The 17,037-nt window shown below is 61.5% G+C and overlaps 2 protein-coding genes across 4 annotated transcripts in view; both read right to left on the bottom strand.

Annotated features, from left to right (window-relative positions):
• VAV2 (vav guanine nucleotide exchange factor 2) overlaps positions 1–16,982 on the bottom strand; it is a 168,684-nt gene extending 151,702 nt beyond the window's left edge. The window contains exon 1 of one of the 2 annotated variants that reach the window (XM_035015500.1): positions 16,704–16,982. In XM_035015500.1, the coding sequence (XP_034871391.1) occupies positions 16,704–16,907 (204 nt within the window). In that variant the 5' untranslated portion in view covers positions 16,908–16,982. The remainder of the gene's footprint in view (positions 1–16,703) is intronic. The other variant, XM_035015499.1, reaches the window with a different exon arrangement.
• On the bottom strand, positions 698–3,237 carry LOC118017540. Of its 2 annotated transcripts, none has more exons than XM_035015502.1 (2): positions 1,523–3,237; positions 698–1,303 (listed from the first exon to the last, which is right to left on the bottom strand). In XM_035015502.1, the coding sequence occupies exon 1, from the start codon at positions 3,219–3,221 to the stop codon at positions 2,292–2,294; it is 930 nt and encodes a 309-aa protein (XP_034871393.1). In that variant the 5' UTR covers positions 3,222–3,237; the 3' UTR covers positions 698–1,303; positions 1,523–2,291. The 2 variants fall into 2 exon arrangements, with proteins under 2 accessions (XP_034871393.1, XP_034871394.1); XM_035015503.1 differs by having other exon boundaries at positions 1,978–3,237.
• Positions 16,983–17,037: the final 55 nt, after the last annotated feature.

The raw sequence follows: 17,037 nt of genomic DNA, 5'->3' as shown, positions 1-17,037 counted from the left end.
CTAAGGAGAGTGTGTCCCCCTCCATCACCCACGCCCCCGGCAGACATCACTAATCTTATCTAAAGAGAGTGTCCCCCTCCATCACTGATGCCCCCGGCAGACATTACTAATCTATCTAAGGAGAGTGTGCCCCCCTCCATCACCCACGCCCCAGCAGATATTACTAATCCACGTGGCCACTGAGCAGCCACACGAAGGGCACCTCCCTGTCCTTCTCAGGGCAGCTTTTCAGGCAGGCTGGGCCCAGGACCAAATCTGGAACCTTCCACGGAGGGCTGAGGGTCAGTCTGTGCCCGAAAAGCCAAGGGCAGCAGAGGGGAAATGGGGTGCTCTGATGGAGAGTCCAGCTCCCCCGATGAGAGCCAGGGTGGAAGAAGGCTGGTGTCTGGGACCTCACAAAGTCTGGAACCCCCTGTCCGCTCTGGCCAGACCTCAGGAGACCTGGGATGGGAGTGCAGCCCCTTCCCCAGGCCCCACACTCAGGCAGGGCACAAAAACCATGTTCACTGCTGGGGGGAGGGGGGTCTACGCTGGAGCAGAGGCTCCAGAACTCATGGCTGGGCACAGAGAGATCACTGAAGAGCAAGGAAGCATCCCGGTCGCCCCCCAGGGCCCAGGGGCTGGGTGGAGAGCTGCTCTGTCCCCCATAGTCACCGTCCCCCAGGGCACCTGGGCTGCCCAGGTGGGCCGCAGGTCGGAGTGGCCAGGAACACCCGTCCAGGCCCCATCTCTCATCTCTCTCCAGGCATGGGCAGGAGAGGCCTCCACCCCGACCCTGCAAGGTTTGTAGGAACCAGAAACCCCACCGTCTCAGTGATGATTTTATCAACAAGGAGGAAACGGAGAGGCCCGTCTGGGATGAGTGCTGCTGGGTCAATTAATTCCTTGAACGGTTTTCTAGAAATCATTGTTTGTGATTTTTTTTTGTCTCCACTTCCATTCTTTGTTTACTAATTCGCCCTCTCGGCTTCAAGGTCACAGTGAAGGCTGGACCCACAGGCCAGGTGTTCCCCATACCTCCGGGCACCGTCCCGTCACCTGAGGTTCTTCCTGGTGGCTTCACGTGAAGCACAGCGAGCAGGGCAGACCCCACGGTCTGACACACCCCTCCTGTGAGGCCCCAAGACCCACGCTGATTTCAGAGCGGTCAGAACACGAAGCAAGTATCTACCTCCGCACACGTGAAATAACGTGGGCGGAAAGCCATGTGGCACAGACGTGGCAGTGACAAAGCAGGCTCCCAGGTGGTGAGGAAGATGACAGCCCCAGCTCTGTGGGGACGCGGCTATGCGCAGTGTCCTCCCTGTGACAAACAGACCAGTAAGCCTTCAGTACGTACCCATGAGCGTCTCTGTTCCCATCCACCCCAGCGCCTGCAGAGGGCACAAACCGCGAGGGGACAGGCCGTGACCCTCCAGGGTCCGAGGGCAGAGGGCAGAGCCCAGATCCCCCTCAAGGGACACCACACACAACCACGGTCCCCTTTCTCCTCCCAGCTGTGCACCACCTCCCAGCACAGGACCTGGCGGCTCTCAGAAGCAGAGGAAGGGGTGCGGGGCAGGGAACCCAGCCTGGGTCTCCGACTCCCACATGGTGTCTGGCAAGGGAGCCCCATGTTCTGACAGCCCGGGGCTCAGTCCTGGGGTCCGCCCCTGCCCGAACTCGGCCCTTGAGAATGAGACGCCAGGCAGCTGGCTCTCATGCGGCCCCCGGGTCGCGGCAAATGCTCCTCGCTGAAAAAAAATCAACAAGGCTGGCAAGTTACCCTCCCCGGAACCTGCTGCAAGGTTGTTTCCTGATTAAAGCTTTACTAAATCAATAGCAATAAAGCAGTCCCAAAGAAATCAATCGAAGGCAAGGCCCTTTTTAAGAAAAACCACTCTTTCCACAGGAAAAAAACCTCTTAAAAATAACCCACACGACTATTTTGGGTTTTGCGACATTCGTGCTGAGTCTCTGCAAAGGCCATCGTGTTACCTGGACATGAATCACACACGCGGGGGATGTAGGCTTCCCCAGAGAGCCGGATTCCGACACGCCGGCCCCGTGCTTCCGAGTAACGAGAGCACCTGTTTACAGCCTGAATAAATGGCGCGCTCATGAAGGCAAAACTGTTAGCGTGCTCGAGAATATCGTGATCAGGGAAGGAGAGTCTGGAATGGAGTCCCATGCTAGCGGAAGGTGTTTCTCGCCGTGGCCGGGGGCCTGGCCCCGCAGGAGCCCGCAGAGTTTGGCCCACCGAGGCCGGGGCCAGCCCCTCACGCCCAGGTCCAGCCTGGACACTGATGTGGTCAGCCAAACAGAGACCGGAAAAAAAGCAGGAAACTCAAAGGCAGACAGAGAACACAACGGGGTGGGGCTGAAATGTCCCGCAACCCCCGGTCAGGGCAGATTCCGGACAGACCACTGGGAGAGCCGGGCCTTCCCCGGGCTGCTGGCCAACAGCAGACCTTGAGCCCCAAGGGCAAATCTGGATGAGCCCCACCAGCTCCCCCGCTGCCCGAGCCTGACATCGGGGCACCCTCCTCATTACCCCACATCGGGGTCACGACCAGCCCAGCCCCCACCTCCCCCAACACCCTGGAGCCCGGAGCTTCTCTCCCTTCCCCAGGCACAGGCCTGAACAGTTTTCCTGCTGGGGTGACCGCATCCGCCTCCTCCCCAGCCTCAGCCTCCGGGACTTCAGACTGTGGCCTCCAATCCACTCCCAGCACTGCAGCCAAGCAGAACCTCCTGAAGCCAAATCCAGGACATCGTGCTCTCCCCAACCCCCTCGGGTGACTGCCCGGCACCCCAGGCGAAGCCACCCACCAACCCACCACCCACTGCCCTGCCGCCCTGCAGCCTTGAAGGCCATGGCTCTGAGTTCCTCCAACCTCCCCCAGAGGTGACCGCTGCTCCCCTCGGGGGGCGCCCCAGACTCTGAGCTCCTGGAAGGAGTTGCCAGGCCACCCCCATCTTTCCCTTGCCCTGAGGCCCCACTGCTCAGGAAATGTTCCCTGGGAGCTGAATGGTCCACGTGAGCTGTGGGAGCTGTAGGAAGAGCCCCCAGGTGAAAGGCCTGGGAAGAGGAGACCCGACGGGCGGCAGGGCAGGAAGGTGCCCTCCCCCAGAATCCGGCTGCCAAGAAGACCACCACCCCTCCCACAGAAAGGCCTGGGGTCCCACTGCACCCCACAGTGACCGGTATGGAGACCAGTGCCTGCAGGTCCCCAAAGCATACATCACATGAAGTGGCAGCATCCGACATACAGGAGGGGGGACGGATTCCCAGGCTCACAGGTGAGCCCGCTGGGGTGTGGGCAGGGTGGGGGCGGGGGTCACTGCGAAGCGTGCCCAGGGGCGCACGAGGCCACGTCAGCAGTGGGGCAGGTCCAAGCTGCTCAGGCCCAGCCTGGCTTCTGACCCCACCACAACCGCCCTTCTTCGGCTGAAGAGGAAACACGGCCAGGGCAGCCCGGGGATAAGGGTCCCCTGGGCCCACGCAGGCTGCAAAGACAGGGGCTTCTCCCCTGAGCCCCAGCCAGGCTGAGCCACGCATATCAGCCACTGTCCTCAGGGGCCCGGCGGGGCAGGTACAAAGGCTCCAGCCTCCCGCACCCTGTCGCCCGCACGGTGGTCCGCGGTGCCAAGCGCCCCTCCACGCGTGGGGGCAGAGGGGCGGGAGTGGCTGGGGCCTAGGCCTCCTGCAGCAAACAGACTACTTCCCGAACACTCTTGTAATCTACAGCTCTGCTGCCCTGGAGCTAGCTGGCTAACAGATGTTCCATTTAAGAAGCTAAATTACCACGAAATACACCCAAAGAGATGGCAGGCCAATTTCTCCCAAGGTTTATTTGCATGAGGAGGGGGTGGTATGTGAACATTCTATCTTCTCTTTTTTGAGAAAAAAAAAAAAAAAATTTACTACACACACGGGTTAAGAGAAAAAAGAGAGTGGCTGCCAGCATGTGAATTACTGAGGGAGGGTGTCGATGGCACCCCACGGCTCGCACAACTCAGGAGCCCAAGGGTGCCACGTGGGACAGGATGCTGGGGCCACAGGTGCGTGGGCGGCCGGGAGTTTGACCCCGCCTCCATCCCCTACCGGTGAACTCGGACCAGCTCCTGTGGTCCCCAAACCTCACCCTCCAAGGCTCTCAAATGGCTGCCGATGGCCCCTACTCTCCCGGGGCTGCCCTCTGCCGGGGCCAGGTCCATGACCGCCAAGCACCTCCAGTACTGTGACTAATTACCACCACCACGCATCGTGGGGCAGCCCGGGAGTGGCCCAGACCAGGCACAGCATGGCAGGTGACACCATCGTACCCAAGGAACGCTGGAAGGGGCTGAGCACTCCAGCTGGATCCCCAGCCCACCACCCAGAGGCAGCCCGGGCGCTAGCCTGCACGTCCCCGGGGCCACCAGACGGCAAAGCAGCAGAAAGGTTGAGGACCGGAGCTGCTCCGCTGAGCCCCCAGGCCAGGGCCTTTCCCACCCTGCAGGACACAACCACCACCACCAGCCGGAGGCTCAGGCAGGAGGGAGGGCGGGGGACAGGGACCCCAGAGCTGGTCCAGAGTGTGGTGCCTGGCATGAACAGAACCAGCTGGCCAGGGGGCAGCCAGGGGTCCCCCTAAAAAGACAGGGTGGAGGGCGCCTGGGTGGCTCAATCATTAAGTGTCTACCTTCGGCTCAGGTCATGATCCCCGGGTCCTGGGATCGAGCCCCACATCGGGCTCCCTGCTCCGCGGGAAGCCCGCTTCTCCCTCTCCCACTCCCCCTGCTTGTGTTCCCTCTCTTGCTGTCTCTCTCTCTCTCTCAAATAAATAAATAAAATCTTACAAAAAAAAAAAAGAAGAAGAAGAAGACAGGGTGGACAGAGCTCTGCAGGCAAAACCCCAGAGCCCTCAGACACCTCCAGGACAGTCCCAAACCCCCACCCCCGGAGGCGGAGGGCATCACCCAGACTTTTCTGGGTCGCAGCCAGACACGGAGGGGGAGCCTCTGGCCGGACAGCGCAGTGCAGACGGCAGACCGCACCTGGCCTCCTGCCCCCGACGTCCACTCGGGTTCGTCCACACCTGCACCTGGTTCCAGAAACGAGCCCCAGAAATGTGGCCATGCTTCCGAACCCACTGCGGGAACACATGCACCCACCCGAGCTGCCTGCAGAAGGCGAGGTTTGCAGCCTGGGTTTACTGGCTCGGTCGTTCGCTCCCAGACAAGGCGTCTGGCCCCTGCGGCTCCCGCTGACGAGACCGTCGGGAAGCCCCCTGCCCCACATGGCCCGCGTCGGCGGGGACATCAGCGGGAGCGGCCGCAGGGAGGACTCCAGGAGCGAGTCCTCCCACGGCCACCGACATGGGGAAACCGATTCTCCCAAAGACACAGAGAAAACCCACATCCCTACTGAACGCCAAGGCCTCCCCTGCGTGTGCTTCCGGGACACCATCATGGCCCCAGGGCCGCTGGGCTACCGCAAGGGGTCCAGAAAACGCCCCTCCTTTACCAAGTGGCGGGAGGCCCGGGACTGGTGAGCCAGAGCACAGACGCCCGCATCAGCCGTAGGGCAGCTTCCCGCAAGAGAGATGACACGCACACAGATCCCGCACCCCCGGCCTGACGCCCAGACCGCGGGACCCCTTCAGATGCCCCAGGAGCCTTCCTCCCATCCACCCTGGAGGCACCTAGAAATCATGGTCCCATTTTACGGGGAGGGGGGGCAGGCAACTGAGCCCCGACTCCTCACATGCTCCCTGGACCCATCTTCCTTCACCCCAGCTCTCCTGGGCCACCCTGTTTAAGGCACGGAGTCAAGAGCCTGGAGCAGAGACAGCCGTTCCCTGGCTCCTCACTCCTGGACAGGGAAGTCTTGAGAAATGCCTGCCTCGGTGCCCTGAGTCCTGCAGCAGCAAGGACCCAGGGCAAGAAGGGACCCAAGAAACGTGTCACGTGGATGGCCACGAGGGGCTGACTCACCCACCAGGCACCGCGGGCCAGCACTTTTCGGGACCCAAATGCATGTGAGGTCAAAGACAATATTTAAATATATACTATTAGTATTCTGACCCTTACACCAACCCAGGCATAAAAGTAGGACTTTTAACATCTCTTAAGGAAGAGGGAGGCCACGGGCGAAGGCGTGCAGGGCCCCGAAGAGTCACATGGTGGCCCTAAGGGCCCCTGCCACGGCCAGCGCGGGTTCCAGGCACTCACCCCACCACACACCTGCTCAAATTCCTCCCAGCCCCACAAGGGGGCTGCTGTTTTTGTGGGGTCAAAGACACATAACAAAATTTACAATCAGCGACACTGTTCAATCGCCGTGTTGTGCAACCACCACCCCGATCTGGATCCAGAGCTTTGTCATAACCCCAAACACAAGGCCATACCCAAGAGCAGCCAGTCCCGGTTCCCTCCCCCCAGCCCACCTTCCGTCTGTGCTGGACGTGCGCATGAATGGAATCACGCCATCCTCCCAGACCCTCAACCTCTGGCATCTGGCTTCCCTCACAGGGCACCATGTCTCCGAGGCTCATCCGCACTGCAACCCCTGTCGGTCAGGGCTCATTCCTCCTAGTGGCCGATCTTACTTCATCATCAGGACAGACCCCCCTCTACCTAGTCATCCACTGAGGAGAATGCTATTTTTTATCCCCATCCTACAGAGGGGGAAACTGAGACCCCACGACAGTGAAGCTCGAGGGCCCACTCTGGTCAGTAGCGAAGCCAGGACACCAGCCCTGAGCTCTCGAGGGAGGGGGAGCCCAGCCCCCTCTGCAGCCGGGAACACAGAGGCCCAGGGGAGGCAGCCATGTGGCAAGTCCCGGGGAGCCAGGTCACACCCCGATGCCCAGCCTCAAGCCTGCTTCCTCTGAGCTCCGGGGTGAAAACAAATTAAACCGAATGGTTCAGAGTCAGTTCTCGTGTGAAGCCCGTCATCTGCAGAGGAAAACAGCTCAGATCTGAAGAGTCTCATCCCTCACTGAAATGACTTCGTGATGCTCACTCCAGTCCCTGCAGACAGATGAGCTGGGGGCTGGGGGAGCAGAGCCCAGATGCCCATCTCGGGTGTGGAGGGGTAAATTAAGAGTGGGAGGAGCTGAGGGGCAAGGGAGGGAAGGTCTCAGGATGTGGCTGCCATGAGCATGAGGAACCAGAACCTTCTGCCACACCAGGGGCCTGACACAGGTTACAAACAGACTAAAGCTTCCCTAGGTGTCCTGTGCACCCGGGACATGTGGTGACGGCCCCAGGAACCAGACACCCCCTTGTACAGTTAAAAGCTGGGACGGTCCATGCTCCAGCCATGACCACTGTCACCAGGGCACCTCCCCATTCCTGGGGGACACGGAGGCCTCCTGGCACACAGCCCGCCACCCCCAGGTGCCAAAGCTCACAGGAACACTGCCACGAACCACAGCCTGGCCCGGCGGGGAAGACAAGCCAGACGTGGAGCTCTGGCGTGAGAAAGGCCAGGGCAGGTGGGGCCCCGCTCTCTGAGCTGCGGGGACCCTAGCAGGTGGCTTAGCCCTTACACCTCTGCAGAGGCCCCCTCTCCCTGGGGCCACTGGTTGCCACGTGCTCAGCATGGTGCCTACACCACCTGCCCCCGGCAACATCCTATGTCTAGGGGACAACTATGACGATCAAGCAAATACCGGTGCAAACTGGAAACGTGTGTCCCTGGGAAAGGAAGGTGCGCTCAGGGAGAGCAGGCAGAAACAGGGCTGGGGCGGGGGAGGCACGGGAGCAGGCAGACGCCCAGAACCCAAAGCTGCCCACCTGCCCAGGGACTCCCGGTGACGCCCTCAGGCACCCACCCTGCCACCTTCCACATCTCAGGGACGCACCTGTCATGCCGTGGGGGAGACACGCACGCATCGGGGTGGGCTGGGAGGCAGACAGCGGAAGACAGGCAGGCGCCCCCTCCCCGCACAGATGGCAGCATGGGCTGGGGGGGGCGGCTGGGGGGCCCCACTCCTGTAAAGACCTGGAGGCTGAAGAGCCCGGCGGACAGACGGGAGGACAGGCGGCAGGCCCTCGACAGAGACCATATATGCACGCTGCTTGTGAGGCCCGAAGGTCAAAACACAAGCCAACAAAAGTATTCCTGGCCTCAAGCTTAAGGTGACTCAGGGCAGACAAGCAGGTGTGTTGAAAATGATTATTTTAATCCTTCCATAAACTCTACAGAGGCGGGCACATGAAGCCCACGGCTCAGGGCACCAAGGCAGGCATTTCTCGAGACTTCCCTGACCAGGAGGCGCCACCACCCAGGTCCCGCGGCAGTTCAAGCCCAGCCCCGCCTCCCTCGGTGGTCATGCGTTTGTTATTCTTGTTTATCTTTTGGATTCAGAAACCAAAACAGAGCAGCTACAGGATGCTGGCAGAGAGTGCCGTGAGAGCACAGAGGTCCAGGGGCCCTTCCGGGCTGCCCCAGGGCTCATCCTGGCCTGAGCAGGGCAGGCCTTGTCCAGGCAGTGGACAGGGACTCGTCCCATGAAGTTGGGGGGGGGGCGGCTCCTGAGCCCCACGGCGCAGGTGCTGTGCAGGGGTTGGAGCGTCCACTCCCGGGCACCAGACCTCTCTCCCAGTCATGTTGAGGGGCCGCTGTCACCTCCCCAGGAAGCCCCCCTCGCAGGCCTGCTCGATTCCTCCGCGTCGGAAAGTGCCATGCTGTTTCTTCGTGAATCCCCCTCCTGGAGGTCAGGGACACAAAGTCAGGGGTCTCTGCCGCTCTTGCCCAGTGCCCATGAGCAGGTGACAGTGAATGGGAAGCGAGCTGATGACAGAGTGAGCCCCCTCCCAGCGACGGGCAGCAGGTGGAGGGGACGGGCCCACCCTGGGCCATCTGTGGGTTCAGGCACTGTGCAGCCCCCAGCCTCCCCACCCACCAGGACCGACCAAGGGCTGTTTTGCAGGTTGGCAAGAGGCCCCAACCTCCACGTGGCTGTGTGACCTCAGGCAGCCCCCTCGGCCTCTCGGTTCCCCGCCCAACCGGGTGTCTCACAGAGCCTCCTAACTAAGGCACAGGGGAGGGGCTGGGGCTGGGCAGCCAGGGAACCAACCTTCCCAGGACAGGGCACGGCGGGCAGCAATGATCTGGAAGACCTGGGGGGCCTGTCTCTGCAGCAACCACCCATCTCCTCCCTTCAGTTAACCTAAGGGCATCCAGTTTTCAAGGCCAGCTCAAATGCCACCTTCTCCATGCAGCCCTCCACAGTCCCTGCCCTCAGGGGTCCAAATACCTGCATCTGATAAGGAATAACACAGCCCCAGAAAATGTGACAGCAAATCCTGCGTCTGTCCCCACCTCCTGCACCATCTAGCACAAGAGCTCCTGGGGAGGAAGCAGCAGAGAGAGGGCCTGAGACCCCTCCAGCAGGCGCCCAAGGTCACCCGCAGAGGGGCAGGGCTGCTGTCCGATCCTGGGTCCTGCACTCCTTGGCCAAGGATCCTCCATTTTTCTCCACATCACCCAGCCACCACCTGCCTCCGGGGCTAAAGGGTAAGTGAAGAGTGGGAGGGGCTTGGGGGCAGGGAAGGAGGGAGGGTCCAACTCCGGGGCGCTGGCCGCCCACCCTCTCTTAACCACCATGTGGCTCTCCTGCAGCTGGGCGGCCAGAGGCGAGGTGGGGCCAGCTGGCCAGGGAAGGCGGCTGCCCCAGCCAGCAGGAGCAAGTGGGCCACCCGGGCCTGGGGAGGGGCGCAGTGTTCCGGAGACTTACGGGGCCAGGTGCGAGGCAGGGGCAGTGCCAGGCCCGCGTTTTCCTGCCAAATGCCCCCAGCAGCCTGCAAGGTGGCCACGGGCACCCTCTTCGCAAACGAGGAGACCAAGGCTCAGTCAGGCCCGCGACCCCGCCCCACTAAGGCTCCCACTACAGCCCAGTGGCCGATGGCGGCGGACCCCTCCACTGCCATCCCAGACGGCAGCAAATGTCCGTGCTGTTCCAGACATCCGGGGCTCAGCCCCGGGGGGTCCCTGCTGCCTCCCCTATGAGCTGGGGCTGAGGGCAGAGCCCCACCACAACCCCTCCGTGGATGAGACAGGGTCCTGGCCCCAAGCACTTAGCCCAAATTCTGGCACAAGGTGGAGAGAGCTTTGCCTTGCTGAGCGCGTCCTGTTGGAGGAGCTGGGGCCAAGGGCCCTGGATACAAATGATCTGGAAGACCTGGGGGGCCTGGGAGGGCAAACCCTGGGAGGGCGGGGACAGGGACCAGGGCTCCTGCACAGGCCCCAGGACAGGCCCCTAGCCTCGCAGGCAAGCCCCACTGCCTGCTTTTGTACCGGCTACAAGCTAAGGAAGGTTTCCACGGTTTTAAACGGTTGGGGGAAAGAAAAGAATAATATTTCGTGACACATGAAAATGATATGAAATTCAAATTTCATTCTCCATAAAGTTTACTGGCACACAGCCACACTTACTCATTTCCAGATCAGCCACGACTGCCTTCACACCAGGAGGGCAGAGTTGAATGGTTACGACAGAGCCTGTCTGGCCCACAAGGCCTAAAATATTTACCGTCTGGCCCTCGACACAAGACAAGCACCAACCCCTGCTCTGGGAGCAGGGTGCTGGTGGTCGACTGGGGCACTGGGGCAGAGAGGCGTGGATTCAAGGGGCAGTCAGGAAGGAGGTCCACCTGGCAGGGCCTCAGCCATGGGGCTGCCGGACTCGGGTCTGGGCCTCTGCCTAAACCTGGGCCCCACCACACCAGCCCCAACAGCGCTGCCCGTCCCGGACATCCCACCCCTCGAAGCCACAGACACATACATGGCCTGGACACAGGGCCACGAGGAAGGGGCTGGAGGGCATCATGCTGCCGACCGCCACGAGCAGGACCCACTGCAATTCTGGGAAGGACGACAGAGTCCCTCTCCAGGGAGGGGACACCCTTGGCCACCCTATCCTCATGCAAGAAAGAGCTCGAACGAGGCACTGGGGTGGGGGCTCCCCGTGGCTACACATCCCTGCCTCCGGCAGGGCTGCTGCCTACAGACTTGGCCCCAAGCTCAGTGGAGCCGCCCATTCTCTGCACAGAGACACCCATGCCCAGGGCACAGACGGCCTCCCCACCGAATGCACGGCACGCTTCCAGGTTCCACCCCAGCCACAAACAATCCACTGTCCACCACTGCCAAGCGGTGCCTTCCCATGACCTGGGCAGATGATGCCCATGGGCCTTGTCTGCAGATTTCACACCCAAGCCTCAGGACCCCACTCCACACAGCCCTGGGCCCCTCCTAGCCAGTCAGGCCCGCGCTAAACATGGGACCCCAGCACATTGGCCTCTGCCCCCAGCCCTGCCCCCCGGGGTGCTGCTACCTCGACCCACTCAGAGCCATAACCCCTGCCACATGGGAAAGCCAGGGTTGGGGAAATCCACATTTCTCCACTTGTCACTATCACCCCCCCAAGGAGCCTTTTCTGGTGCTTTTCATAATCGACCTCCCATAGGAAGTCTCAACACCACAGAGCTACCGTGTATCTGTTTTGTACTCTATGTGCATCTGAGCTTTATACATAAAAAGAACATGATTTCTTCACCTCCAAAGATCTGATTTCCACCACCCTGGAGGCCATATCACCCCTGCTGAGAAGGCAAGGGTTCATTAAAATGTATCATTAAAATTAATGTTATGCATTTCTTTTTACTTTTTTAATAGGATCACCAGAAGTTTTGAAAGACAGACGCAACTCACGTGTTTCTACTTGGCAGCGGTGATACAGATGGAAAACAAAGACAAACGCGCACACGGCACGTCCATCTACACCGTGCCTGCACACACACACACACACACACAGAGCCAGCTCCCACCTCGGAGAGCACCTGGGAGCAGGGAAGCCTGCAGCAGTGAGCACACCAGCACCCAGATCTGGGCTTCTAAACACCCCTCTTCACGATGGAACCAGAGCTCCTCGGAAACACGGCTGACTCCTGAGCTGGGACAAAGAATAATACCAAAGGAGTCTGGACATCTCACTCCAGAAAGGAGGGCAGTGCTCAGAAAATGCTGAGGACACAGGGCACCTGGGTGGCTCAGTCGGTTGGGCATCTGACTCTCGATTTCGGCTCAGGTCATGATCTCACGGTCATAAGATCGAGCCCTGCATCTGGCTCTGTGCTCAGCAAGGAAGTCTGCTTGTCCCTCTCCCTCTGTTCTTCCCCCATCTCTCTCTAATAAGTAAATAAAATCTTTTTAAAAAAAAACAAAGAAAGAAAATGCTGGGAACACGTCAAAAAGATGCACAGCAACCGGCTTGAAACAGTTCTCTGGGTCGAACCCGAGACAACGTGAGCATGGAAATAAATGACAGTAACAGATTATAATCCAGGGAATAAAAGAGAAAACCATGATGCAAACTGGCAGAAAGAGAGAGAGGAAGGAAAAACCGGAGGTGCACCTTGTCCCAAGTCCCTCGGAGAGAAGAGCCGTGAACGACGGGGGACAGAGCGACGTCACGGAGAGGACCGGCAGACACCGCCTGGGAGGGCCGCATCCCAGCAACGGGACAAGGCTAAGCCACCTGCTGCCTGCAGGACAGGAGCAGGAGCGGGAGGCATCGAGCCTGGTCCCCCAACACGCACACAACCCGAATCTAATCCCGAAGGGACGCGCAGAGACCCAACAGCGGGATGTTCTTCAACAGAGGGCGCCTGGAACCTGCAGGGTGTCGAGGTCATGAACACCACGGGAAGGCTGCGGAGCCGCGATGGACCGAGGAAGAGCACAGACAGCACCCCTCAGGTTCCCCTTCTGCTGAACCGGCATTTCCGGGGACACCCATTGAGGCGTGAGTGGGACACCCGTGGGACGGGGCTGAGAGGCTGAGCTGCGCTCACTGAGGACAATGCCCTTGTTTTGCGGGCGACGCACTGAAAAGTTTGGGGGGAGGGCACCAAATTTCCCACTCACCTCCACTGGGGTGAGAAAAACCTATGTGTGCACATGGAGTTCTTACGAAAGTCCGATATATTTTCAAATTTGGAAAAGGACAAGAGATTTCCTGTTTCCACGGGAGCGAGGGTTCCTCGGTTCTGCCCTCTGCCCTGGTGTCACACGCTTCAGCCTCAGGGTCCAGGCCCGGGCCGCCTGCGCTCGGGACCCCCGGACACCTGCGGGCCACCTGCAGGCCACTTCTGCGGCCCCGGGCATCTGGACCACACCGCCGTGCACCCTCGCTCTCCTGGAAGCTTCATGAGAGCAGGACCCGGCCCAGGCAGCCTCCAGGCCCTCGCCAACCACAAAGCCGGCCTCAGAATGAAGGAACACACGGGAGTCCGCAGGCCCCCGAGATGACATCCTGGAGGAGAGGCTCAGCCCAGTCCCCCTTCCAGACTGGGCTTTGCAGAGTGAGCAGCAAGAGCGTGGCCCCCACGTGCTGGGTGGAGTGAAAGCGCGGCAAGTTCAGGGTTAGCGACACACCCCTGGTACACTGGGGGCCGCGGCCAAGCTCACCACGCTGCAGGATGAGAGTGCAATCAGAGGAGGCTTCCTAGAGGAGGGGCCTCTAGACTAGCTCCTCCAGGAATAACCAAGCGAAGAGAAGGGAGGTCTACCAGCAAGGGCAAGGCTCCTAATGGATGCTGACGGCCAAAGTACGGAAGTGGGGAGCGACAGGCCTGAGGCAGGGACGGGAGGTGTGCGCAGGGGAGTAACCCCGGTGGGCCCCGGGTGCCAGGCTTCCCAATCTGTTCTCCGGGGAGGAGGCCTGCCAGGGTGCTGTGGGCAAGAGGCTGGGCGGGTGGTGCCCTACAGGTTCAAACTGCAGATGGAACCAGGGGCCGTCTGCTGGCGTCAGCAACCTCACGACCTCCACAGCTAAAGCCACTCCAGACACACGTGATCTCTTGTTAGGATCAGCAGATTGTGGCCATACCTAATTAGTTTAATTAAACCCAAGGTGGCTTCCGGGCATTTTGGATTAACAAAAAAATTAAAGCACGGCCTGCCAGCTCCAGGACGGCATGACAAAGGGGCCGCTCGGCTCTCTCTGTGAACACCTCCTAGCTTCCGGCTCGGTACACAGCAGATGCCCCGTAAGTACACATGCTCTTATGCTCCTTTGGGGCCAATTACCCAGCTGAGGTCAACTCGGAGTGGAGGGACATTCCAAATGCTATCCTCTGAAAACAGGATGTCACCATGAGAAGCCAGCATGGCTTTCTGGAACGAGCGGACAACATGGAGGCCTCTGAGCTGGACGGGCCTCCGGCACTCCAGGACCGCACGGAGGTGGGAAGGCCCCACAGACTGGACTCGACAGCAAAGTAGCCAGAGCCCCACAGAAAACAGGCACCCATCCCACACCCCATCCACCCCGAGGAAGCAGACACGCGGCAGGAGCATCCGTCCGAGAGTCAGCCAGACAGCTTAAGGGAGGCTTGCAGAATCGAATGAGTTTCGGCAATCCTACGAGGGACACCTAAGCTTGTGATTTAGTTTCGCCTCTTCCAATCTGTGTCACCAGACGGAAGTCCCTGGATCTCTCTGAGCTTTAGCAGCCTCATCTATAAACCGGGGATGGCACAGCCTCCCCAGGATCATGCCTCGCCCAGGGCAGGACCAGGAAGAAAGGGAAGCTTGGACTCTTCTTGTGATCCAAGCACCGTGGGCCAACAGGACATCTTCCCTGCCCCGCTCTAGGGATGGTGAGCTTCCCAAATAACAAAGAGCAGCCACACAGCGAGGCCCCCCAGGCTCCCTCCCAAACCCTGCACAGCCATACCTGGTACAGAGAATTGTTTCTTTAACTGTGAATACACAGAGGGAGCCAAGGGATAGACCCGGTGAATGCAAGTTCACAGAGCACCTGCAGCCATCCTGCACCAGCGACGGACACACGAAGATGGGGTGACCCACCCCACCCCCACAAGGTGACCGGTGGGCTGAGGCCAGGGAGACCAGCCCTCAGCCAAGACAATGATCCCCGCCAGTGTCCAGATGACCATCCTAAAGTCACTAACGTCAACTCCGCACTGCGCGGAGAACGTTCCCTGCCTTAAACTCACGCAATCCTCAGAAGGCGGCTCTAAGGCGCCTACTATTGCTGTTCCCATTAAACAGTTAGGGAAACTGAGGGCCCAGGGGTGGTCACCCAGCTGAAAGACGACAGTGCCAGGCTTCGATCAGCACACACGCACGAAGACACACAGACACTCGCCCGTCCGGTTCTCCCTAGCACCGAGTCCCCCTGGATACCCCTTCACCCAGGCTGGGACACGGAGCGCTCCAAGGGACTGTGGTGCTGTCAGTGTTGCTGCCCCATGGACGCCTCCAGGGACCCCAGGATGTCCCAGCACTTCCAGCACGGCGGCTGAGCCAAGCCACCTGCCACAGCCGGAGCGCCCCCTCTTCCCCCACCCTGCCCAAACCCCAGCTGGAAAAGGGCAGCTCCGGGACCCCGAGGCCAGCCAGGCCCAGCGTCTGTGGTGTGGACCCACCCACCCCGGGCTGCGTCCCGTGCCCCAGCCTCCCTGCCAATCAGCCAGGAAACCGGCCAGGAGCCAGCAAGCCTGGGCAGCCCCTGTGGATGACAGCCAAAGGCAGACACTCCCGCCCATGGCCAACTCTGCCCTCAGCAACCCTTCCTGCTCTCAGTTTCTCCAGCCCAGCCCCCACCCCCACCCCCACCCCCAGGGGAGGACGGAGGTGAGGAACGGGTTTATGAAAGTACTCTGCAGCAGGGCGCCAGGCCCCAGGGACTGCGAGTTAGTTGGCATGAGAGAACCTAAGGACAGCGCCTAAGGGGAGCCCTGAGACCGCATGCCTGCACCCCCGGGGCTCCCTCAATAGGCTGCCTGCCTCCGTGGTCCTGGGGTGTTACCGCTGAGTGGGAGGGCAGCCCCCCTACCCTCTCAGGGCTCCTCTTTGTCATCAGCCACCCCCCTTCCTCCCTGGAGGAGGGGGTGCTCTCATCTCCTTGGAAACGCAATCACAGCCAAAGGGCAGAGGCCATGCAGCCCAGCCTGGAAAAGCCGTGACTCACTCCATCCCTCCTTCTCCCTAGCCGGCTTTCCGATGTCACACACGCATGGCCGTTGTCCACGCGGACTCGCCGTGGGCCACAGAGGAAGGGGCTATGGGGCTCACAGGAAGGTCGATCCTGGACAGTGCTGGCCAGACTCAGGCTGGGCCCCGGGGCCCCTTGAGCGCCCAGGACCCCTTCAGATGGAGCTGGGGGTGGGCGTTCTGTGACTCCAGGAGGGCAGGACCGGAGCTTCGTTCTGCTCAAGTCCCAGCCAAGTTCCCTTTAAGGGGCCAAGAAAAGCAGCTCCTGCCGGCCGCGCAGACATTTTCCTGCCGGCCGGCCGCGACAAAGGCCACACTTGAGGGTGCTGGCGAGGCGACGGGGGCTCCGGCTCGCACCCAGCTGCGCGGCCCCGTCCAAGAGGAGGCGGCGACCCGAGCCCACCCGCTCCCTCGGGCCCCTCCGCCTCCGCTCCTCGCGACTCCTCCGGCCGCGCCCCGCCGTCCTCCACTGTCCCGCCACCAGGCGCGAAGCCGGAGGACGCGACGCCCGACGAGGCCCCCGGGCGTGGCGGGCTCCCCGGGGCCGGGAGGGACGCGGGGAGGGGGCGGCTTCGAGGCTCCCCGCGCCCCGGCGCCACAGACGGCCCGGGGCGCGCCCCGGGCTGGGGGGACTTTGGTCAACTTCGCGCCTCCGGGGCGCACCGCTCTCTCCCCGCGACCGCCCGCGCGCCGGGACCCTCACCTGGGACATCTGCGGCCGGAAGTTGATGTCCTTGAGGTCGATGGAGCCGGGGGCGAGGTTGTGCAGCAGCTGACACAGGAGGACGCCGTCGCGCAGCGCCTGCGCCAGGTCGAACACCGCCGCCGAGGGCCACACGACCCGGTGGTTGGGCGGCAGGACCTTGCAGTCGATGAGCCAGCGGCCGCACTGCCGCCACTGCTCCATGGCGCCCGCGGCGGCCGCGCCGCCGGCCCGCTCAGGGCAGCGCTCGGGCCGGAGTGCGGCGGCCGCGGGGCATCCCGCCCGCCCGCGCGGGGCTCGGTGGCCGGGGCGGGGCTTCGCGCGGGCGGCCCGG

Source organism: Mirounga leonina, unplaced genomic scaffold, assembly GCF_011800145.1.
Source record: "Mirounga leonina isolate KUSES-001 unplaced genomic scaffold, KU_Mleo_1.0 Mir_170, whole genome shotgun sequence".
Classification (NCBI taxonomy): Eukaryota; Metazoa; Chordata; class Mammalia; order Carnivora; family Phocidae; genus Mirounga; species Mirounga leonina.
This window is presented reverse-complemented; position numbering and strand designations above follow the sequence as displayed.

Bases quoted from the DNA above. Each gene is read 5' to 3' on its own strand.
- LOC118017540 (XM_035015502.1), bottom strand. From the start codon at position 3,221: ATGCTTTGGGGACCTGCAGGCACTGGTCTCCATACCGGTCACTGTGGG.